Source organism: Argopecten irradians, chromosome 3, assembly GCF_041381155.1.
Source record: "Argopecten irradians isolate NY chromosome 3, Ai_NY, whole genome shotgun sequence".
NCBI lineage: Eukaryota > Metazoa > Mollusca > Bivalvia > Pectinida > Pectinidae > Argopecten > Argopecten irradians.
In genome coordinates, this window is record NC_091136.1 from 10,532,933 (window position 1) to 10,558,821 (window position 25,889).

At 36.3% G+C, this 25,889-nt stretch overlaps 2 protein-coding genes across 2 annotated transcripts in view; both read right to left on the reverse strand.

Annotated features, from left to right (window-relative positions):
• Positions 1-6,352: 6,352 nt before the first annotated feature.
• LOC138317534 (cystathionine beta-synthase-like protein) lies at positions 6,353-25,429 on the reverse strand. Its single transcript, XM_069259276.1, has 10 exons — positions 25,414-25,429; positions 23,670-23,761; positions 23,242-23,367; positions 21,138-21,222; positions 20,152-20,263; positions 19,729-19,809; positions 12,498-12,632; positions 10,876-10,984; positions 10,268-10,352; positions 6,353-9,277 (listed from the first exon to the last, which is right to left on the reverse strand). The coding sequence occupies exons 2-10, from the start codon at positions 23,748-23,750 to the stop codon at positions 9,174-9,176; spliced, it is 918 nt and encodes a 305-aa protein (XP_069115377.1). The 5' UTR covers positions 23,751-23,761; positions 25,414-25,429; the 3' UTR covers positions 6,353-9,173.
• Positions 6,353-25,889, reverse strand: part of LOC138317533 (cystathionine beta-synthase-like) — a 144,300-nt gene continuing 124,763 nt past the window's right edge. Inside the window, exon 17 of the transcript XR_011207773.1 lies at positions 6,353-7,947. The gene's annotated coding sequence lies outside the window, so the exon portion shown is untranslated. The remainder of the gene's footprint in view (positions 7,948-25,889) is intronic.

Sequence of the window (25,889 nt, forward strand, 5' to 3'; positions counted from 1 at the left end):
CTCTGATCTTGTAAAACTTTATTTTCTTACATTTAGTTTTATCACCAACGACTTTTCAAGGTCGTTTGTGGACGGCCTCTCCTGTATACAAAGGGTTGCGTGCGTGAATCTCTCTATGTTTTTGGAAGATTGTGGTGTGTATTTTCTTATAATAACTCCTGTACTTTTTATAGTGCTATCTCACTGAAGCTACCGAATAGCAAATCCCACATTATACAAGTGCATTATGGCCACTATTCCAAAGAGGCATAATACAACCATACCGCTGTATCCCAAAATACACAAGCACTTCATACACACAATGCATCGCATCACACGTTTTGTCTGTCACTCCTGATTACTAATCTTTGTCGCCGAGTACCGTGTAGTCGTTAACCTCAATGTGGTAACTATAGCTAGTCACTCACTTATCCCGACAATTCCATAGATGTTAAGCACCCTTTGGTTGCTGGCTTTAAGTCACTGACAACGTCTACACTGTTTTTCAACTCTGATATTGTTTTATTGTTACTCGTGATTACAATGTGAGAATACATATTGACCAATAAAACTCTAGGTCATATATGAGAGAATTAGACATTAAGTGAAACACCAATGAGGTTTGGGACTATTAAAAGCCAACCAACCAGCCGTGTTTAAAACACTGCAGGAATACGCATAGAAATGACAAAAGTTAAAAAACAAGTGTGTCTGATTGAAACCATAGCCATCCTCGATTTGGGATCAACCAGAGTTGTTACAACACTTTATCAAGATTATATATCAGGGTAATTTCAGGCAAGTTTCAGCCAAATCGCACCAGTCGAACTTGAGAAGTTCAAAATGTGTTTTGAAGATAGTGGCTGTGGCCGCAATCTTGGAATTCGGACCAACCCCAAAAATAACCTTATTTCGTCGGAACTATGTCAGGCTGATTTCATGCAAGGTTCAGCTTAATCGCACTAGTAAAACTTGAGAAGCTGAAAACATGTTTTCAAGATGGCGTCTGTGACAGCCATCTTGAATTTCGGATCGACCCAAAATATAACAACACTTTGTCAGGACAATATTAGGATCATTTTAGACAAGTTTGAGCCACATCGCACAGGCAGAACTGTAGAAGAAGTTCAAAATGTTTTTTTAAGAATGCGGCTGTGGCGGTCATCTTGGATTCCGGATCGACCCGAAAAATAAAAGCACTTGATCGGGACCATGTAAGGATTATTTCCTGCAAGTTTCAGCTCTGGTATACTAATTTCACTATTGTTCAAGAGGTCGCAAAAAGACTGAACTTACGTCAGCGGGAGAAGTCATTGAGAATGTTCTTTAAATTGATCAACATGGGAGTCTTCGGTGGCATGCTTAAGTGATATAGCACTATAAAAAGGGCAAGAGTTCTACTATACAAAAAGACATAACACGAATATATCACTGAAGCATGCCGCCGAAGACACTACGCAACACACCCCACGCGGTCACATTATACTGACAACGGGCGAACCAGTCGTCCCACTCCCTGTATGCTGAACGCTAAGCAGGAGCAGAAACTACCACTTTTATAGACTTTGGTGTGTCTCGGCCAGGGGACAGAACCCAGAGCCTTCCTCACATGGGCGAACGCTCAACTCAATGCCAAAAGTGAGGCGGTGCCAAGGAAGGCATTAGGAAAGGATATAAAGTCAGTTAGTCATCCTCGATTTGGGATCAACCAGAGTTGTTACAACACTTTATCAAGATTATATATCAGTCAGGCAAGTTTCAGCCAAATCGCAAGTCGAAGTTCAAAATGCGTTTTGAAGATAGTGGCTGTGGCCGCATTTCAGACCAACCCCAAAAATAACCTTATATTTCGTCGGAACTATGTCAGGCTGATTTCATGCAAGGTTCAGCTTAATCGCACTAGTAAAACTTGAGAAGCTGAAAACATATTTTCAAGATGGCGTCTGTGACAGCCATCTTGAATTTCGGATCGACCCAAAATATAACAACACTTTGTCAGGACAATATCAGGATCATTTTAGGCAAGTTTGAGCCACATCGCACAGGCAGAACTGTAGAAGAAGTTCAAAATGTTTTTCAAGAATGCGGCTGTGGCGGTCATCTTGGATTCCGGATCGACCCGAAAAATAAAAGCACTTGATCGGGACCATGTAAGGATTATTTCCTGCAAGTTTCAGCTCTGGTATACTAATTTCACTATTGTTCAAGAGGTCGCAAAAAGACTGAACTTACGTCAGTGGGAGAAGTCATTGAGAATGTTCTTTAAATTGATCAACATGGGAGTCTTCGGTGGCATGCTTAAGTGATATAGCACTATAAAAAGGGCAAGAGTTCTACTATACAAAAAGACATAACACGAATATATCACTGAAGCATGCCGCCGAAGACACTAAGCAACACACCCCACCCGGTCACATTATACTGACAACGGGCGAACCAGTCGTCCCACTCCCTGTATGCTGAACGCTAAGCAGGAGCAGAAACTACCACTTTTATAGACTTTGGTGTGTCTCGGCCAGGGGACAGAACCCAGAGCCTTCCTCACATGGGCGAACGCTCAACTCAAGGCCAAAAGTGAGGCGGTGCCAAGGAAGGCATTAGGAAAAATAAAGTCAGTTAGGAAGAAGAGAAAAGATCAGATCCTAAATTTAGTCGCCTTTTACGATCATGCAATAGGGGCAGTAGGTACAATTCTAACGCCCTACCTGCAGGGCCAGATTTGGTTAAAACATGACTGAAATGATCCTGACATGGTCCTTACAAAGTGTTGTTATTGTTGGGGTCAATTCGAAATCTAAGATGGCCACCACAGCAACTATCTTGAAAAAAAAACATTTTGAACTTCTTAAGTTCTACAGGTGCGATTTGGCTGAAACGTGTCTGAAATTGTCCTGACATGGTCCCGATAAAGAGTTGTTATTTTTCGGGTCGATCTGAAATCCAAGATGTCGAACACCGCTGCTATCATTGGAACTTCTTTTCAAGTTCTACTGGTATCATTTGACTGAAGTTTGCCTGAAATGATTCTGGCATGGTCTCGACGAAATGTTTTGCGTTGATATCAAATCGAAGATAGCCACCATGACACCATATCCGATTCCTATACGCCAAGGTGATACGTTTTGCATTAGAAATACATTGTAAGCATTTTCACTTTTATGAAAATAAATAGTAAAATTTATTACTAGGCGGTATCTTTTACACATACTACATTAATTTCACGTCGATAATCTTCAAATGATATGAATATCCTATGAATAAGTAAATATAACGATTTGTCTAGAGGCCAACAACGAAACGAAAGCAAAAATGGAAAATAAATCTTGGTTTGATAAGGCATGCAGAACTGAGTAAATTTTAACAGGAACAAGTCGAAATAAAATAAAACCAAAAGTAATGAAAATAAGTTAATTATATAATATCAAAATGCGCTCAAAATCTACTTATAAATGCCAAACTCAATCCAAAGGAATTCTGGGTAATATTTTGTTTTAAATCGAAGTTCAAAAACAAGGAAAACGACAAGGATTTGGACATTTATTCAGTAATATTCAACTTAGTATTTGCCTCTGGTGTAAGGGCAATCGGAAAATTGAATAAGTTTGACAGGAAGTACTATATGTCAAACATAATTCTAATCTAAAATGACGAAGAGATCATCTTGCATTGTATTTTCCTGTACTTACAGTGTATATTGACATCGTTCGATGACCGACAAGATCCGACGTAAGGAACTGAGACTACGAGTAGTGTTGACCACCACACATATTTTCAATTGTACATCACAAACATCGCTTCCGTACTGCAATCGGTCGTTCAGTGTCTCCTATTATTGCTCATGCGTGGAGCATTTTATGGAAGCCAGAAGTAGTCTTGTGGTTGATATAGGTAGAAAACAAACATATAGGGGTTTGTAGGAAAGACATGGCAAACAAATATCCGACAGATAATGAAGATTACAGTGTGGTTATCGGAACGTCACAAGTAGTAATTCCCAAAGAGAAAAAGGAAAGATATCAGACATACAACCAGTGCAGAGAGCGTGGCATTTCATCAACCACGAAACTTCTTCACAATATCCTTGTACACCCAAGTTTTCGTAACTATTATGTGTGTGAACTGCGACTCAATTGTGATATAATATGGAAAAGTTAAATTTAGAAATAATATTTGTATATTTGTAATACATAGCTATGTGTATCATATTGGTCATGTTTAATTGTCTGTGTCCTTAGGGACCTGTCACGCATATCGCCGGTCAAGTTGTTCAGACATCAATGAAAGTTTATACAGGGGTGTATATTAGTCCGCTAAACCTGCCTATATTATTAGGCTTTTTCTTTTAAAAAAAATCTTTTTTTTTTTTGCCTAATCAAAAACAAATAAAATTTAAAAAAAAAAAACTAATAATATAGGCAGGTTTAGCGGACTAGGGTGTATATACGAGGGATGTTCCGAAATTAATGTTACTTGCGCAATATCTCGTGGAAATCGTGCTAAATGGGCTTAAAACTACCTCGTGGCGATAGCGTGATATCTGAATTGTGATATAGGTAAATATCTCGCCCACAATTACACTGACCTTGGTGCTGTGTACATTGTGTTGTAGCGCACTCGTTACACTCTATACAAATCTGGTTGGCAAGAGAGTTGAAAACGTAATTGAAATTACGGCCTGTCTCAAAGGTAGGTCTCTACTTGGCTTAAAGCCGGTGGATATTCATCGTGAGGTGTGTGATATATATGGGAAGGGTCAAATGTCATATATGACTATTTGTAGGTGGGTTGCTCGATTTAAGTCGGGACACCAGCAGCTTAAAGATGCTGCCCACACAGGTCGTCTTGCAACAACAACAACAAAGCATAACATTGAACCAATTCGGCAAATCCTTGAAAAAGACGCAAGGTACACTTACCGGCAGTTAGCTAAAATGACAGGCTTGTCTTTAGCACGTATTCATTGCGTTTTAAAGAAATATCTTAAGCTGGGCAAGATCAATGCCAGGTGGATACCCCATTTACTAAATGACAACCAAAAGAGGTCCCGGGTTGACAAGGCCAAATCCTTATTGAAGAAATACCCAAAATACAGCAAAAAGGCTTTTGATAATTTGGTCTCAGGTGATGAAACATGTGTGTATTTTTTCGAACCCAAAAGAAAATGCTCTAATCGAATCTGGGCAAACAAAAACGCCAGGCGCCCTAGCATTGCTAAAAGAATACGCACCGTGAGGAAGGTTTTGTATGTCATATTCTTTGATGAAAAGGGTCCATTCATTCAAATCCCTGTTCCAAAAGGCAAAACTGTCACAGCGAAGTATTATAGAGACGTTGTACTTCGAAAACTTAAGAAAGTCTACAAACGCCGCCGCCCACAGACAGGTTTGAAGTACCTCAGGCTCTTACATGATAATGCGCCAGCACACAAGGCGCGCATTGTAACGGAGTTTTTGAAGGCAGAAAAGGTCACTGTCCTCCCTCACCCTGCATATTCACCAGACTTGGCCCCCCGTGACTTTTTCTTGTTCCCCAAACTAAAATTTCACCTGTCTGGAACAAAATATAAATCAAGAAATGCCCTTGGCTCTGCCATTTACCAGTATCTTATGAGTATACCAATTCAAGACGAAAACTGTTTCCAAAAGTGGATCGATCGGTTGAAACGATGCATAAATGCAGAGGGGGAGTACTTCAAGGGACAGGGCAAAGTAAAGTGATCAGAATTACTTCTATCAAAAAGAAATCACCAAAGTAACAATAATTTTGGAACACCCCTCGTATGCCTTGTAGCTATAGGAATCATGTACAACGGTCAGATTTTGATGTAACTGAAAATAACTCTGTAATTAACATCATTGATTTACATGTATAGTTATTACTCAACACGAACATTTTGGCTTATATAAACTATAAACGCCATTTGGCTTGTTTGGTAATGTAGCCAGATTGGTCTGTAGCATCGACGGTTACCCACGAATTCAGTCTATTGTACTATATATGTTGCAGTCCGATATAAACGGAGCGTTGTGGAGTTTAGACACTGTGATGTCCATTAACTCTCTTTTATTATTGCTGCTTAGACAAGATACAATATACAGTTTCCTTCATTTCAAGTAATGATGACAATTAAGTACTGACGGAGTGGAAAGAAGGGAAGTAGGCGATGATGCTTTTTCTCACCTTTTTTGTTTGTTTGTTTGACTTATTAACGTCATATAAACAGCTATGGTCATGTAAGGAAATGATGGTACAATTGGACAGACATTTTTTTCACAATTACGTCGTGTTAATTTGGTCAGTGGTAGAAACTACCATGTATGCTCTAATAAAACACTTGACAAATTATTAATGCCTTGAATAACAAACTCCAATATGGTAAGTCACAAGACATCATTTATTTCAATTCAGAAATATGATTACGTTACCGTTGCCCAAAGAACCAAAACAATTCATGAAAACAACAAAGTAAAAAAAAAATAAAGATTTCAAAGCACTTTTAGTCAAAAATATTGCATTAAGCTAACAATGGAGAGATTCCAATCAAACCAGGATAAAAATAGGAGATTCTTACGGGATGATTTTATCTGGATACTGCATTCAGCATGACAAAATATTTTCATATTTCATAGTTAAATTAGACAATAAAATAGATGAATGTTGAGGAATATTGTTCATTAAAAGCATCACTAACATGAGATTCACATATATATGTATAATATAACATATTCAATGAAAGAGAAAATGCACAAAAAATACTTGACAATAATAATACAGGGTGACACTAGGCACTGTCATCCTCTAATGCAGGTAGGATTTATTTTATTATACCAAAAGTCTAGAAACAAAACTATGTTTTTTTGCAATCTATTGAAAAATTTTAACTTATTTTAGCAAAAGTCAAAAACTCACCGTCGGAAGTAAAATAGCATATCATATCAGCTTCTACTCAAAAGCTCTTATTACCATTGCATTGTAAAAAAAGAATACTCACAATAAGCATTAAGTGAAATATTCTTGTCTTGTCTCCTGTGTTTGTTAAAATCTAAAGCTTAAAGTTTTTGTAAAACTCAGTGAATTTGAGGTATAATAAATATATATATATATATTACTATTATGTAATAATATTTTACTATTTGTTTAAATGTTAAGACCGTAAATCATAATTCGATAAAATTATATGAATTGTATGTCGAAACTTTTCAGGTATTACTTTTATGTCCATGTTATTGTTAACATCGAAAGTACTTGTCTGTTATTTTCGAAGCGTATCTTTTATATAGGTGTCACCATCATGGAAAAATCCAAACGCATTCCATTTGGCAGTGTCGTATCAATATAGTACAACTGGTACGAATCAATAAATGGAACGCGCGGTCCATGTCATAAAAAAACTTTGTAGATTAACATTTGTCATGTACTGAAAAATACGATGTCACGTGACGCAACATACATTTGTCATGTGGAAAATATACATTTTTCATGTGACACAATGTGCATTTGTCATGTGATGAAAAATACAATTGTAATGTGACACAACATGCATTTGTCATGTGAAGCAATAAACATTTGTCATGTGACACAACAAATATTTGTTTCAAGACACAAATTACCATATGTCAGTAGATATAGTGTAAAATTAGAAATTATACAGTTACTGATAAAACTTGTGACAATTAGATCACTGTAACCTTGATTCTTGACACAATGAAAATAATAGATTACTAGCAATCCAATTCTAAACATTATTCATTAGAAACGAGTATAGAAAAAATGTAAGCAACAATTCAATACCACCAGGAAACAATTGAGGTCTCTTGTTAAGAGGTTCGTGTAAAGAAGCATATATATATATCGTAAGCTTGGACACTCACACCGAAAAACATTTAAAATCATACCGGTATTACTATTTACAGTATACATGTAATAAAATAATCCCTTGTAACAAAAAACAGTAAGATTAATATGTACCTTCTGAAACAAGCTAGATTACTGTTAAATATGATATATAAATTGTTTAATAGAATCAACACTAATTTAGAAGGCAGATTATTGAGATTTGTGCGTTCATCCCTTCCCTAATACTATAGAATTAGAATGAAAAAGTTTTATAAATTTATGTATACTGCATGTAATATTCCCTCTGTTGCAAAATAAAATTACATGTTGCAACAAACATCACAGTCAAAACATGTCTAAAAATTTCCCAATTAATTAAGGACAAAAACACAAACTGTTTTAAAAATCTTTATACACCGGCCGCAGTCAAATTTGTTAGTGTCGAGCATTTGGGACGCTTGGAGAGTGGCCTTATTAGGCAGGTGGTCTTTCTACAGAGGTGGTTGCTTAGACAGGCTTACTGTTTGAACAAGTAATTAAGGAAATAATAAGACGTATCTAATTGTCTGTATATTTCAGCTAATACATGTGTGAACTTTAGATTAAATGTTGAGGAAATTTGTTTTCGTTATTTCATGTTTGCTACTAAACAATATTAAACATTATATTTTATATTATATAAAGCATCAATTTTTTTATTTCATTGAGGTATGAAGGAAATTTTGTTTGCAAACTGGATAAATTCGCAGATATTTGGGGACTCAAAACCAAAAAAAGTATATGTATATATATACACATACCGATACAAGGTAAATTCAGATTGCTATAAGCTTTTATGCAGTGGTAATTTATTAACAAAATGGCTATTCTTAAAGTCAATAGAAAAATAATAAACACAACCAAAGTTTATCCCCAAATCATAATAAACATTTATATGTCTTGGTTAACTGATAAAAAGGATAAATGTATATTAAAACAGGTATGATCCAAGATAAATTATTATTACATGTGTTATATATCCAGGAAATATATTTATCATACAGTAAAACATGTTTATAACGAACACGCTTACAATGAATTCAAGGTTATAACAAAGAAATGTTCATTCCTCATCATGGTTTCCATAATATATCTGCATTATCTGTATAACAAATTATAATTACAACAAGGTTGTTTTGTTGGTCCCAAGAGGTTTGTTATAACCGTGTTTTACTGTATGTCTGTTTTTCAATATATTTTCAGTGCACTATTTCGTGTCCCTAATATTACAGCAGAGCACTAAATACAGCTAGAAAGCATGGTGGTTCCATTGGCTAGACCTCCCTACAAACACTTTCTATAAGGCCTATGTCACATGTCTAGGCTTCATGGACTGGTTGCTTGGTGATGAAGTTCAAAAGATCAATTCGTGTGGCTATGCCAAAAATCATCTGCTTCTTAGACATTTTACTTGGTCCTTCATCTGTTAATGGAGAAATAAATAGTACAGTTTCCTACATGTAATTGCACCTGGTACCAGATATTAATTTATTATACAAATTTACTACAAATGCCACTCTTTTCAAGCATGCCAAATGTTCATTGACAATTTTGGTAAAGAGATTGGTGATGACTCAGGGAGGGCCCTGCTAAATGACTGACCCACCAGGATATCAGACTCTACTACAAGTGAAGTAAGGCCCTGCTAAACGACTGACCCAACTGGGTATCAGACCCCCACAAGTCAGGGAGGGACCCAGCTAAATGACTGACCAACCATGGTTATCAGATAGACCCTACTACATGTCAGGGAGGACCCTGCTAAATGACTGACCCACCAGGATATCAGACTCTACTACAAGTGAAGTAGGGCCCTGCTAAATGAATGACCCACCAGGATATCAGACACTACTACATGTTAGGGAGGACCCAGCTAAATGAATGACCCACCAGGATATTAGATAGACCCTACTACATGTCAGGGAGGGCCCTGCTAAATGACTGACCCACCAGGATATCAGACACTACTACATGTCAGGGAGGACCCTGCTAAATGACTGACCCACCAGGATATCAGACACTACTACATGTCAGGGAGGACCCTGCTAAATGACTGACCCACCAGTGCAGGATATCAGACACTACTACATGTCAGGGAAGACCCTGCTAAATGACTGACCAACCAGGACTCTGCTAAATGACTGACCCAGTGCAGGATATCAGAACCTACTACATATCTGGGAGGGACTCTGCTAAATGACTGACCCGCCAGGATATCAGACTCAACTACAAGTAAGTCCCCTTCAATATGTAGTATGTATCAGTTATGTTAAACTTTTCTCATTATTAAATTTTGAATTTTGAATTAGCCCAAAAAGTTACTCAGTAGATCTAGATGGCATGGGGAAACATTCTACCTATGGGAATTTGTTTTCATGAGAAAAGTACAGAAACACATGTGATAAGGACTTACACTGGCGTTGGTCATGGACAATGAGGACAAAGTGGTCAGTGTCCAACATCCGGGACAGCTGACCAAGGGAAATGTCCATCTTCACCTGTAAAAGGATACAGTACATGTCAGAATCGAAATATTTTTGGTGGAAGTCACAATTATGATCGTGGGATAGTATTTGTAAATCCTATTTATGATAAAAAAATTTCATTTGTACACAAATGTATTTGTAAATCTGTGAACAATGCATGATTTTATCACATTCAAACATTTTGCAAAAATGACTTTTCTGTGTCCCCATCCATCCCATTAATGTACTTTTACTGCACTATCAAAATAGATATACTTTACAGCTGGTTATTTTTGCAGGGATGGTATTTTAGCGATTTCGCAGGACAATATTATGATAACAAAAATTTTGATCTGAGAAATACTAAAAAATGGTTGAATCATATTATACATGTATACCCTTAAAGTCAAATCGTATGAAACTGCTAAAATTTAAAATATTCTTTTTTTATAGATAAATTAGCAAAAATTTTGGCCTGCATGAAAAATCGGCTATACAATATTTCACTTTCTTTTATGGAGAAAACATGTTGATTTAAGGGGATTCCAATACCAACCTTCTTGAACTGTTTGTACATCACTTGAGAAATGGGTTCAGAAGGCTTGACCTTTGACTTGACGACCTGTGCCATCATGTTGCCCACGGTAACCATTCCCATGATGTCTCTGTAAATAAATAATTTAATGTCAAATTTCTTTTCATCAACATATTAAGATTAACAAGCACATAGTCATTCAGATCCCCCGCCAATGGAGATATCAAAGCTGAAGTAAGTTTGATTGTGGAGACTTATGTGTATGAAAAAAACAGAAAAAAGGAAGTTGAGCTAAAGAAAGATGGAGTATAATTCAAGTAGAGCGGGGCTGCAATTGTTGAATCAGGTATACAGCCTTGACATTTATATTAGACTATATACACAAAGATGGGTGGAGTTTTGCAAAGTAACATTTACCATGATATTTTCAGCAATGTTTCCATGGTAACGGAAAAAGTGCAAAAAAATGCAAACCTAAAAATAGCAAAAGGAACTACTAGACCATAAATAGAATGTGTCTATTAAGTTTCGTGGAAATATCTCTGCTGGTTTTAGAGTTATGCTCCGGAAATGAACCTGCTACAAAAATATGATATTTTCAGCATTGTTTCTATGGTTACAGAAAAAAGCACAAAAAGTGAACACCTAAAAATAGCAAAAGGAACTACTAGACCATAAATAGAATGTGTCTATTAAGTTTCGTGGAAATATCTCTGCTGGTTTTAGAGTTATGCTCCGGAAATGAACCTGCTACAAAAATATGATATTTTCAGCATTGTTTCTATGGTTACAGAAAAAAGCACAAAAAGTGAAAACCTAAAAATAGCAAAAGGCACTACTAGACCATAAGACTAATGTGCCTATGGAGTTCTGTGCATATATCTCAACCGTTTTTCCAGTTATGCTGCGGAAACGAACCTGGTACAAAAATATGATATTTTCAGCAATGTTTCCATGGTTACGGAAAAAGTGCAAAAAATGAAAACCTAAAAATAGCAAAAGGCACTACTAGACCATAAATGTGTCTAGTTTCATGGAAATATCTCTGCTGGTTTTAGAGTTGTGCTCTGGAAACGATTCTTACACAAAAATCTGCCATTTTCAGCAATGTTTCCATGGTTACAGAAAAAAGTACAAAAAGTGAAAACCTTAAAATAGCAAAAGGCACTACTAAACCATAAGACCAATGTGTCTATTAAGTTTCGTGGAAATATCTCTTCTGGTTTTAGAGTTATGCTCCGGAAACGAACCTGGTACAAAAATATGATATTTTCAGCAATGTTTCCATGGTTACGGAAAAAATACAAAAAATGAAAACCTAAAAATAGCAAAAGGCACTACTAGACCATAAGACCAATGTGTGTATGAAGTTTCGTGGAAATATCTCTACTGGTTTTAGAGTTATGCTCCGGAAACCATTCGTACCGACGGACGGACGGACGGACGGACGGACGGAACCCATTGGTATATCCCCCGCCAACTTCGTTGGGCGGGGGATAAAAATCAACATCAAAAATAGATGTTTGGTATTTTTCAAATTATCAGATATGTAATTATATTAACTGTATACCTATCCAACAAAAAAGTCTTCATATTTATTTATCTATACTCTCCTCACCCCTCAATATTTCAATCATTCTTACCCAGAATCACTGACCACAGGTACCTGGTCAAACCCTTCACGGTTCAGTAGATCAAGCGTGTCCTGAATAGTTACGTTTGGAGTCACGGTCAGTGGAGCACGGAGGTCTAAGGCACTAACACTCATATCCCACCACCTGTTGGAAAAATTTAATTATTTATTGATTAAAATTGTATTTTTTTCATTTTTACAGACAATTTTGCATCACGTATTAATTGAAAGCTAAAATCAATTAATACAAACCAACATCATCAAAATTAATAATTGTTAGGTTTACATTTTACAAAAATAAAAAATTAAAAAAAAATATTTTGAACAGCAACAAAACATTTTTTTTTTAATTACAAATTTTTTATGTGTCAGAAAACAGGCAAAACAAATTTCCTCTCTACTTTTGTCTTCTCTGCAGAAAAAATTACCATTTTACTTAATTGGAATTGTTTTACTATTCTAATACAAGGTTTCAATGAAAAAATGTAAAAATTGTTAGGTTGTTGATAATTGTTATTAAAGCGTGGTCAGGTTGTGAATCCAAAGAAATAGTGAGATGTATTATTACGCTGGTGTGATATTAACACAGTAACACTGCAACGGTAATAAGGTCCACCTCGATGCCAAAAAAACAACTTTCTATGGTATAGTATAATCAATTGGTACAATTCTCACTGAGAAAAAAAAAAAAAAAAAAAACTACCGTAAACTGAAGCAAAACTCAAAAAAGGAGGATTTTTCTATTTTCTAGGTTTGATGGGATATAACCTTAAAGCAATTTGAAGTTTAACCAAAACCAGCGGAAGTCAAGAAATAGTACTAAAGGTAATAATTAGTTTACACATTGGGCAGTTAATGTCTGAGTGGTCGGTAGATAAGAAGGAAAAAGAGGGCAACCTTCCTCAAAGTATGTCTAACAGCTAACAATGTAATAAACTGCCTGTTAAAAAGTGACAAAATAACTGTTAAGTAATATAGTTAAAGATGCTCCACTGCTGACAAATGGTATTTTTTTCTCTATCAAAAACAGGATCAGAGGATTAATTATTTTTCTTCAGTAATAAAAGTTATTTTCTTTACAACATTACCACCATTGAAAAGTTTGAGCTTCTTATTTTACTTCAAGATAAAAATATTAAAAATAATTAATTGCATCCCGAAAAAAATCCATGGCACTATGTCCTATATGGAAAGAAGCACTAATTGGGCATACACAAAAAGCAAAATAAATGATTTAATATTATTTTTTGTGCTAATATGTATACATAAACACGATTAAATGCCAATTATTGTTCAAATGATGAGTATCATTTATATGCTCTGTCGGCGATGGAGCATCTTTAGAGTCTCGAGCCTCAGTCACTCTAGACCTGTTCATGTTTGTGAAGTTTACTAGGAAAGATGACTGTACATATTTTTTAGATTAAGTGCTTGTACACAGTAGAGTTATCTGCCCTTGCTGATAGGTACAAGTATTGGTTATGGTGGCATGTGTTTGTGAGCGAAACATAATCCTTTTTCAGAGAAATTTTTTTTGCATATTTTAGCTCACAAAATAGTGACATCACAACAGAAACCTACCTGTAAGGGAAGTAACTCCGTGTTACAATCAGAACACATCTGCTTTATTTACTGTGATGTTTAATTCATGATGGCCACCTAAACACGTTTTCGCAACTTGTGCGATCCCACAATACTATAGTGAGTCATGGGGGAGAGCTTGCTCATGCTTAAATTCATTTGGTGACACTACATCAATATAACTAGTAACTGTACTCTATAATGTGCATAGACAGAATCAATCTAATTAAAATCAGACTAATAATTCTGCTCCACTATGATACTCTATGATACGCTCCAATTCAAGATCTAACAACTCTCTGTTCAGGGTCACCTCAGCATGACCCCTACAGTTAGCCAATCAGCGTGTCACCTATATAATCTTCCTTGTGGATGAATCTTTCGGAAGAATAAACGGCTCCTAGTTCGTCCCAAGAAATTCTCATTCTAGGCCAGGGTCATACTAAGGTAACCCTGAACAGGGCGCGTTTTACATGTAGATCTTGTATTGGAGCGTAACGTAGAGCATTGTAGTGGAGCGGAATAACAAGTCTTATTTTAATTAGATAGAAACAGAATAAGGTTAAGATTGCAGTACAGATATAGGAGTCACATTAAGTTATGGACTGAGAGGCCATAATTACATGTCATCAAAATAGTGTGTTTGCATACCAAGTAGGCAAGTATATATGAAGAATATTTATAACCACTTATATATGTTAATGCTTTAAATACCATATTTGTTCAGAAGGAAAAGTTGCAATGCACAAACACAATCACAAATTTTTTATTTCTACTACAAATAAATGTATAATATGTGTCAAGGTATTACACAACATGTACCATTGTAATGTAAAAACCTGTACATGATGTACTGGTAGTCTCCCTTTTTTATGGGGGGGGGGGAGGCTAGGTTTTATGGTAACTATATAGACTTTGATTGTGCATGTGTTGATTAGTTATAAGCATAACAATCAAATAATTGAAATAGTGACAAAGATATTGTTTTAAATAAACAATAGTGTCTAAGTTAAGAATTTACAGGACATACATGTAGATTTTGTCCTTATATACTTAAGAATCTGCCTAAATCATTATGTATTAACATCATGACATTACAGTTTCACAGTAAAATTGAATGATATCAATAGTTATCTCCCCTTAATTACCAGTGACAGTAATTGACCAATATTAAAGAAAGCCCAATCGGTCTGAATCACAGTCATATTTTAATTTTAAATTAGAAAATATTAAAAGAAAGTTTTATTTGTGTGATGTGGAAGACTCCAAATCAATCTCTTTATAGATACAATAATGACAGTAAAGGTCAAGGTCATGTGTCTGAACAAACTCTTTCCATTCGGAATGGAAAGACAGAGACAGTATGATTTCGGTTCATACAATATATTGGTTTTTTTTTTGGTTCACACAACATATTGATGTGTATTTTGTTCAAACACACAACTCACAGTACTAAATTAGATTTACGAACATGTAATAATCTGGAACACCAAAGGTTAGAAACTGTCATATGAAAATCATATATATTATATATAATTATATCAATGGAATGAAAATGATGTAGTATCAAGCAATAAAACAAAATTGTCAATGCTGAATACATACCAGGGCAAACTTAAAAGTAAAAATACAGAAATGAAATGTATAATTACAATCTGTTTATCATAAAAAAAACGTTTATCAAAAGCCTTATTAGGTAATTATAGATTCAGTATACTTTGGTCGTAGGATAGATTCACAAATAAAAATTAAAAAAAACAATTATCAGAAAACGAACTCTGATGATTTATGTGTTGTCTAGAAAGGCATTCTGTGCTGTCTTATACTGGGAGACTGGTAAACATTTTCCAGTCAATCAAAATTGATATATTAATAAATTCCATATTACCTGTAACTTATCGAGATCAGATTATCTCCGTCGAGGGCTAATATTTTGCATTGTAATCTAAACCGAGGCTAACGCCTTGGTTGGAATGTACCAAAATCTTAGCCTGAGATACTTGATCTCCATCACTTATAGGTAATTGATTTTTTTTTCTCGCACCTCTAAAATATAACAAGACCCATTTATACATGTACATGCACTCAGAATGTAAAATCATCCCGTCTTGGGCCTCCTGGTTCAGAACTGATTAAACATTTCATCTATGCTATGAATTCAGTCATTCCTCATGAAACTTTTGAAGTTTGAAGTTAAAAAGTTCAAAGAATAAAGATGTTCAATCAATTCATACTGTTTTAATAATTAAAAACAACAACCAAACAATGCATTGTAAATGACTAAATGCATATATTTCTAATAATATTGATTATCTGAAGCACAAGACGTTACCAATTCGAGAGTATGGGCATCACATGCGCAGACTCTTACATGAATGGGGTAAAATTCTGGCAAAAATCATGTAAAGGTACCAAAAAAATTGGACGAGATAGAAAATCTAGCACCGGGTTTCATATGAGATTTCCCTGGCCGAGGTGCGAGAAAATATATTAATATAATATTACTGTAATACATTAAACAGTATTAGTAAAAGGAATCTTTCCTGATGATATTAAGGTTAAAAATTTACTAAATTATTAAAAAAAAACCTTCCAATTACTGTAAATTTGCATATTTTTGCCACATTAACATAATAATTTCCTGTATTTTATATCTTTATATAACATCTTCTTCCAATCACAAAAATTTTATTTCACCATCTACTTGTATGCTTCTGCTTAATCTTATATGAAACATTTTAAATTTCATAGCAATTAATTTTTGGTGATTTCTTATTACCTGAGAAATTTACAAATTTATTCAGACAAAAATATGTTTGTTAATAGCAAACGAGTCTAGTTTGTGTTAAATATATTTTACTGTACAGTCAAACCTATTTGAGTTTTCACCTGCTTAATAAGATTACTTTCACCCGGTCCAAAATGCTCAATTTCGATACAAAGAATACTTGGCTATCAGTGCTATTTTTCAAGTGACCAGTGTTTGTAGACAGGTTTGACTGTACTATTTATTCCGACATATATCTTTTTACATATTGCTTTATTTCAAACAGACCATTGTGTTGGACTGCAATGCGATTAATTCTGCACATCAACAACTTAGTATAAGAACCACCTCCATTTTTATCTTATAATGGTGGTAATGAGATAAAGAGAGTAAGTTTAAGACTAATACAATACTGTAATAATTAGTATTCACAGATTTGATAATTGAATGATAATTTCTATCAATGTAGATGATGTTTTATTTTTAGATATTGATTCGCAGAGATAAACTTCAGTAAATTTACTTGAAATGCAAAATTCGTGAAAGTAAATCGCAAGGCAATAAAAGTTGGATACAGTATATATCATTTCCTTCAATATGTGGGAAATTTTTTTTTCCGGCTAATGACACAAATAATGACAATATAGAAAGATTTTGTGTCCATGTCTTTTCAAATTTGGACATAAAGTTACAGAATGGGACAGAACGGTGTAATTAAGTATAATTTTATTATGTCAAATACCCCCCTCTCCCCCCCCAAAAAAAAAAAATGTTCTGAAGTGTTAAACATGTCTCTAGGGGTTGAAGGGTTACTTGTTCTGATGATTTGCTAAATGAAATATTGTTTTGTTGAACAAAGAAAGCTACATGTTACAAAGTGAGTAAATGAACAAGACAGCAGTGGCACAGCAAAATCCCACAGGACTAGTGTATATTTACCTGTCACTGTCAGCGGAAACAGACAAAATGAAAACAAATGTTCAAGTATACAGCTACTTCAACCAGGCTACCAGAAGCTTTCCCAGAACTAATATGGCAATATAATGCTACATGAATACTGGTATTACAGTTATACACAATATTATGTAAATTCATATAACTGCTAATCATACTCTTTTTAATATCATAGTTATCTGCCCTTGTGGGTATGTTTTAATTGTTATGTCATGTGTTGATGAGTGTAGTGTCATATTTTTAGAATGAAAAGCACTCAACTTATTACGTCATAATTTATCAAGTTGAAGGGCAGATAACTATGTAATATTCAAAGACAGAATACGTTTATCTCCCGACTATTCGTAAGAATAAAGTATGTGAAATAATCTTGAAAAATACTGTAAAAATTGATAATTTTCACGAGTGCTTAATTTCGCAGTGGTGTTATTTTACCTTTATACTTTTGGCTACACAATTCATACATGCAAAAATATTACACACAGGGGGAATTATTCCAGTCAAGGGACCTTCATGTAATCAGTGGAAATTTTATCTTCACATGAATTTCCAATGTGTACAGTATCTAACAAAGTCAGAGCCAAGACCTTTACGTTAAAGCTAATGTGCTGAACCTTGTTCATTTTACAAGAGGCCCAGAGGGCCTGTATCGCTCACCTGGTTTTTTTTTTAGTAATTATCACAAGACTCTGACAATTAGAAAAATAAGCAAAATTGACTCCCAAAGTTTAATTTTGAATCACAACCATACAATGATGCTATTGATACCATACAAATATGCTATCCAATACATTGGTTCAGAGACAAAGTAATTTATATGAAAATATTAGCCTAATTGACCTTTTTGACCCCGCATCTATTGCCGTCTAAAGCCCGGGGGGTCAGCCCTATGATTTGTACAATTTCAAATCCCAACCCTATAAGGATGCTACCATTGCATTATGAGTGCTCTTCCATGCTTAGTTGCAGAGAAGAAGTTGTTTATATAGAAATAACTAAATTGACCCCTTTTGACCCCACCCTTCAGGCCCCGGGGGGGGGGGGGGGGGGGGGGTCAGCCTCATCATTTGCAAATTTTTGAATCCAAACCCTATAAGGATGTAACCATTGCATTATGAGCGTGCAGAGAATCCCATGTTAAGTTGCAGAGAATCCCATGTTAAGTTGCAGAGAAAAAAGTCATTTATATGGAAATTGACCATTTTTGACCCCCCCCCCCCCCTTCAGGCCCCGGGGGGTCAACCCTATCATTAGCACAATTTGGAATCCCCACCATATAAGGATGCTACCATTGCGTTATGGGTGCTATACCATGCTTAGTTGCAGAGAGTGTCATTTATACGGAAATAGCCCAATTGACCCCTTTTGACCCCTCCCCTCAGGCCCCCGGGGGGTCAGCCCCATCATTTGTACAATTTTGAATCCCCACCCTATAATTATACTACCATTGCATTCTGAGTGCTATCTCATGCATAGTTTCAGAGAAGAAGACGTTTATATGGAAATAGCCAAATTGACCCCGCCCATCAGGCCCCCGGGGGTCAGCCCCATCATTTGTACAATTTTGAATCCCCACCCTATAAGGATGCTACCATAGCATTATGGGTGCTATCCCATGCTTGGTTTCAGAGAAGAAGTCGTTTATATGGAAATAGCCAAATTGACCACTTTTGGCCCCGCCCCTCAGGCCCCTGGGGGGTCAGCCCCATCATTTGTACAATTTATAGTTAGTAGCCCATAAGGATGCTACCAGTCAAATTTTGTTGAAATCCGACCAGCGGTTATGGAGAAGAAGTTGATTGTTGACGGACGCCGGACGCTGCGTATCCCATAAGCTCACCTCGGTCCTTCGGACCAGGTGGGCTAATAATGAAGTCAACTTGTTTTATCCATGTATCACAAGATCTACATGTCTATGTGGCATGTCATCCATACTTACTTGCCATCAGAAGGAGCCACCTTCTTCTCCGTCTCCAAGAAGTCTCTCTGACTCATCCAATCATCACTGAGGAACTTTGTCCTATTACCAATGATAAATCAAGAGGGTTTTAACATGTAGACCATATGTATGATTACAAGTATTATCATCGCTTTAGTTTTTCACTTTATGAAGTTAGATATTAAAAAAGATACCAAATACTTCTATTTCAACTAAAAAATTCTGAAAAATGAGAAAAATCATATTTAAACTGACATTGAGAAATGCATAGTTATACATGAGAATTATGCATCTTTTTGACTCATTTTACACATTTTCTTGGCTCTGTGGTCAAATAACAAATGTCTAGCAAACCAATTTCGGTGTCTATTTATCGAAAGGTTAGACTGTAACGAACAAATCATTCCTGGAGGAAGTACTTACATGTAGTTACGGACAGAATCGGCAAGAACCACAACACAGGTCTGTCCTTCCTTCAATCCGAAGTGTTTGATGGCCTTGATGGCCGTGTACATGGACGCTCCAGAACTGCCACCTATAAACAAGTAACGATACGACAAGATAAAGTCACAAAACATTAAATTGAACCAGAGGGTCCCTCCAAACTATGGACAGACAATGAACCAGGAACTCCCATTACAGAATAAAACTTGCGAAGGACATACTGTATTTTTCCTATTAAGGGCGCCAGGTGCAGGCAATTGGCTGAGGAGGGCGCTGTTATTCGAAACCATTTTTACCTGGTACCACAAGCCCTCCACCTCTGGGATGCGGGTTTGAATCCCATGTGGGGCAGTTGCCAGGTACTGACCGCTGGCCTGTGGTTTTTCTCCGGGTACTCTGGCTTTCCTCCACCAACAAACCTGGCACGTCCTTACATGACCCTGGCTGTTAATAGGACGTAAAACTAAACAAACCAAACCAAACCTGGTAGATGTGTTTTTGTGAAACAGACTATAGCCATCTTGATTTTTCTTTCATATTTGTCTGAAACTTACTAAAACAAACTGAAGTTTTAAAGTAAAGTAAGTATTGAAATTACATAATTATAAAGAAATGTATGCACCAGAAGAACATCGTGATCTGAATGATTCTATGCATAAACACCCGGCAAAAATATCCAAGTTGTCCAATGCAAAAAATTTAGTTCTTATTCAAGATGATATAGATATTTTATCTAAGCGTCAAACTGATGTAAAACATTATTTTATTAACACCTGTAAAGACAAATCGTCATAATCTGCCAGAATAATTGTAGGAAACTAGTTGATTTTTTTCAGCAAAAATCATGGTGGCACCTTTGTAAGATGGGGCGCTCTTAACAAGGAAAATATGGAACATGTATATAGCTTTCATTCCCATCCCAATACCATATAATACTAGTGGGTGTAATTTAAAACGATACGTACCACATAAAAGACCCTCCTCTCTGATCAGACGTCGTGACATTGTAAAAGACTCCTTGTCTCGAGTCTTGTACCATTTATCTACCAGCTGAAAATTCATTAGTATTATAAACAATTTATACAGTTAGACAATCAAGGCTTTCGATTTGTTGGGTATCAAGACAAAGTGATCCTGATCTGAGAAAAATAAGAATAAATAAAAAAATGAGTGAAAAGCTAAAATTACAGTAACATTATAGTCTGGTACATGTGTTGGGAATCGGTTGAAATTTTATGATTGATCGTCTTTTTTGTGTAACCAATCGATGATCGATCAAAATCAATTATATTTCACTTTGGTGTATAAGTTCTCGGGTCGCTTATATTTTCACAAATAAAATCCTCCTTTGAAGATTACCATTTAAGGCTTATGCGCTCTTCAATTCGTTTAGACCCTTGAAATTTGAAATGATATAAGTGACAACACACACCAGGTACATTGCGACAAGTTTTCCATGACATTTCTTGCGTTTTACTGATCCACTAATTATATCCTTTTGTTTATCATGATGTTGGACCATTCTGATGATCGAAACTTGGGTCAAACACTTCAAACCAACGATACTCGACGAACTTGATTAATTGGAACACCACTACTGGTACATCATAATATATCTGCTAGTAGTGTTGAAGATTGCGATCTCTTTATAATATCGATCCTTAATCTCATTCCATTTCATGTGACAACTTCTCATTGGTGGTTGTATCATATTCATAGAACAAATATTATCATTTATAGATCAAATAACTTACATCATCAAAATTTAAGGCCCAATATCCGTATCTTTCTTATATTTTTTCTTCGTTTAGAAGAATGTTGAAAAAAAATCCTGTTTTAAATCATGCAGAGACAGGACTAAATCGAAATCAAATAAATATCAAACATCGCTAGGTGAATCCTACTTAGTCAAACAAGCCAAAGTTGTCCAACATTGTAACGTCTTTGCCGAGAACGTCATGTGACTACCGTAACTGTGTAATGTCTGTCTGAACTCTTCCGAAAACGGGTCATGAACTTTCCAACTTCCGTTCAGCAATAATCGTACTTCTATGGCGACCAGTTTAAAATGAAGGCATGTTTACATGTATCAACTTTCAACAACTGCTGTACCAAAGTTATTAAAAATTATATTATAACCATTCTTTAATATATCTTAATATCGACTACATCTACAAATACTAACAATATCGGAGTCGAATTTAATTTGATATTTTGTTGATAGTTACATATAATGTGGCTTTAAATCTATCAAGTTAGAAATAACACCAGAGTTGCCAAAAACTGTCAATCACAACCCACTTACCATCTGTACCAATAGCAACCCTCCAACCATCTGTACCTACCTATAGTAACCCTCCTGCCATCTGTACCAATATCAACCCTCCAATCAAATGTACCTACCTATAGTAACCCTCCAACCATCTGTACCTACCTATAGTAACCCTCCTGCCATCTGTACCAATATCAACCCTTGTACCATTTGTACCTAAAGCAACCCTCCTACCATCTGTACCTATAGCAACCCTCCTACCATCTATACCAATAGCAACCCTCATACCATCTGTACCAATAGCAACCCTCATACCATCTATACCAATAGCAACCCTCCTACCATCTGTACCGATCGCAACCCTCCTGCCATCTGTACCAATAGCAACCCTCGTACCATCTGTACCAATGGCAACCCTCATACCATCTGTACCAATGGCAACCCTCATACCATCTATACCAATAGCAACCCTCCTACCAACTGTACCAATAGCAACCCTCGTACCATCTATACCAATAGCAATCCTCCTACCATCTGTACCAATAGCAACCCTCCTACCAACTGTACCAATAGCAACCCTCGTACCATCTGTACCAATGGCAACCCTCATACCATCTGTACCAATGGCAACCCTCATACCATCTATACCAATAGCAACCCTCATACCATCTCTGCCAATAGCAACATTCCTACCAACTGTTGACACACATTGTTTTGTTAGCCATTAGAACCATTGGTAACCTGAAAGGTGATTCAATGCACTTACTGACCTTACAACATTGGCACACATGACTTACCACACGGTCACACACAGTTGGCAGAAAGTCGTATCCAGTCCCTTCCACCTCATACGACGTCACATCCGTTTGGTTGAGATCCTCTGGCTCAGCCAAAATGGATCCTTCAGGATCCACTCCGATAACCTAACAACACAGTGTCAAAGTTGATTGGTAAGGAAATTAAGTCTTAGCCAAAATTATTTGGATGAATAAAGGAATAAATGAATAATGAAAATCTTTCAAGAAAAAGTTCAGGTATGATTTACAGGAGTGAAATCTACTTCATGGGCCGACGAATGATAATAATACACACAAAATGCATAATAACAAAACCATTAGAACTAAATTAAATACAGATAAATACTCCAGTAAAATGAAAAATGTCATTTTACTCTCACTCTTAAACATTTACTTTAAATTATTTCACACAGTAAATATGATCTTACCTTACAGTTTGGACAGCGTGACTTGATCTTCCTGGCCACACCGGTCAGTGTACCACCAGTACCGGTCCCCATGACGACCATGTCTACCTTGTCTGTGTCAAACAAACATACCACATTTTGTTCTATGTCAATTAAAACAGTCGAACACAAAATACAAATCTGTATTTAAGCCAATTCAAACTATTTCACAAAAGCATGTGTTTAATACCCATCAAAACATCCACACACCAATTATTTAAAGTATTCTACAAAATGCCTGTGAAGCTAAATTCATGAAAAGGATTCAATTATTTAGTAACTCTAAAAATATTTTTCACTTTGAGCAACGGATTTCAGTTCTGGTCTGAAAAGTGCATAAGATGAAGGTTGATTTAAGATCTTAAATAAAACACTAATCTCACTCAATTAGAATTTACTAATGTAATCTTGTTTGGAAATTTTAATGATCTTCTCTTCCTAATTACTTACCGTCCCGTCAAGAGAGAGTTTAAAACCTCCTCTCCAGTACCATCAAAATGGGCCAGGGGGTTACTTACTGTGAAGAGAGTTTAAAATCTCCTTTCCAGTAACATCAAAATGGGCGAGGGGGTTACGTAATGTGAAGAGAGTTTAAAATCTCCTTTCCAGTACCATCAAAATGGGGTGAGGGGTTACTTAATGTGAAGAGAGTTTAAAATCTCCTCTCCAGTACCATCAAATGGGCCAGGGGGTTACTTACTGTGAAGAGAGTTTAAAATCTCCTTTCCAGTAACATCAAAATGGGCGAGGGGGTTACGTAATGTGAAGAGAGTTTAAAATCTCCTTTCCAGTACCATCAAAATGGGGTGAGGGGGTTACTTAATGTGAAGAGAGTTTAAAATCTCCTTTCCAGTACCATCAAAATGGGTGAGGGGGTTACGTAATGTGAAGAGAGTTTAAAATCTCCTTTCCAGTACCATCAAAATGGGTGAGGGGGTTACGTAATGTGAAGAGAGTTTAAAATCTCCTTTCCAGTACCATCAAAATGGGTGAGGGGGTTACGTAATGTGAAGAGAGTTTAAAATCTCCTTTCCAGTACCATCAAAATGGGGGAGGGGGTTACTTACTGTGAAGAGAGTTTAAAATCTCCTCTTCAGTACCATCCAAATGGGCGAGGGGGGTTACTTACTGTGAAGAGAGTTTGAAATCTACTCTTCAGTTCCATCAAAATGGGTGAGGGGGTTACTTACTGTGAAGAGAGTTTAAAATCTCCTCTTCAGTACCATCCAAATGGGCGAGGGGGTTACTTACTGTGAAGAGAGTTTGAAATCTCCTCTTCAGTACCATCCAAATGGGCGAGGGGGTTACTTACCATCAAGAGAGTTTAAAAACTCCTCTCTAGTACAATCAAAATGGGTGAGGGGTTTACTTATCGTCAAGAGTTTAAAATCTCCTCTCCAGTACCATCCAAATGGGTGAGGGGTTTACTTACCGTCAAGACAGTTTAAAATATCCTCTCCAGTACCATCCAAATGGGCGATGGGGTTACTTACTGTGAAGAGAGTTTGAAACCTCCTCTCCAGTACCATCATATTGGGCGGGGGGGAGTTTAAAACCTCTTCCCTAGTATCATCATAAGGGGGGGGGTTACTTACTGTGAAGAGAGTTATAAAACCTCTTCTCCAGTACCAATTCAAATGGAGGAGTGAGGGGGTTACTTTACCGTGAAGAGAGTTTAAAACCTCCTCGCCAGTACCATATTACAATGGACTAAGGGTTTACTTACCGTCAAGAGAGTTTAAAATCTCTCTCGTACAGCGTAATGGCGAGGCTCGGCATTAACGAGCACTAAGGCGTGGATCGGTGGAGCACCTCCGCGAAGGAGGCGGATTTGTTACTATGGGTTAACTGTACTGTAAAAATAAATCAAGAACAATACATCACACACATCTGGTAGCACAATGAAACGAAATATATTAATATTCTTTATCAGAAGATCTAACCACGGGTAATCACCCTATCAAACCAAACATCATAACAAATTTGATATTAAAAATCTTTGGTCATGATAAATCCAAAGTGAAGGAATTGACAAATTAATTACCTGATCTAGTGTATGAGAGTTGGGGATTTCCATCCATCAAGTAAGCTTAGGCTACCACCGTTGTGAGGAATTCTGGTGAGTCAAAATGCTGCTGATGTGGGTGTCCTTAACACATCTCCCGCTCCCTGGCCCCTCGTTCGTTCCACCTAGAAAGGAGT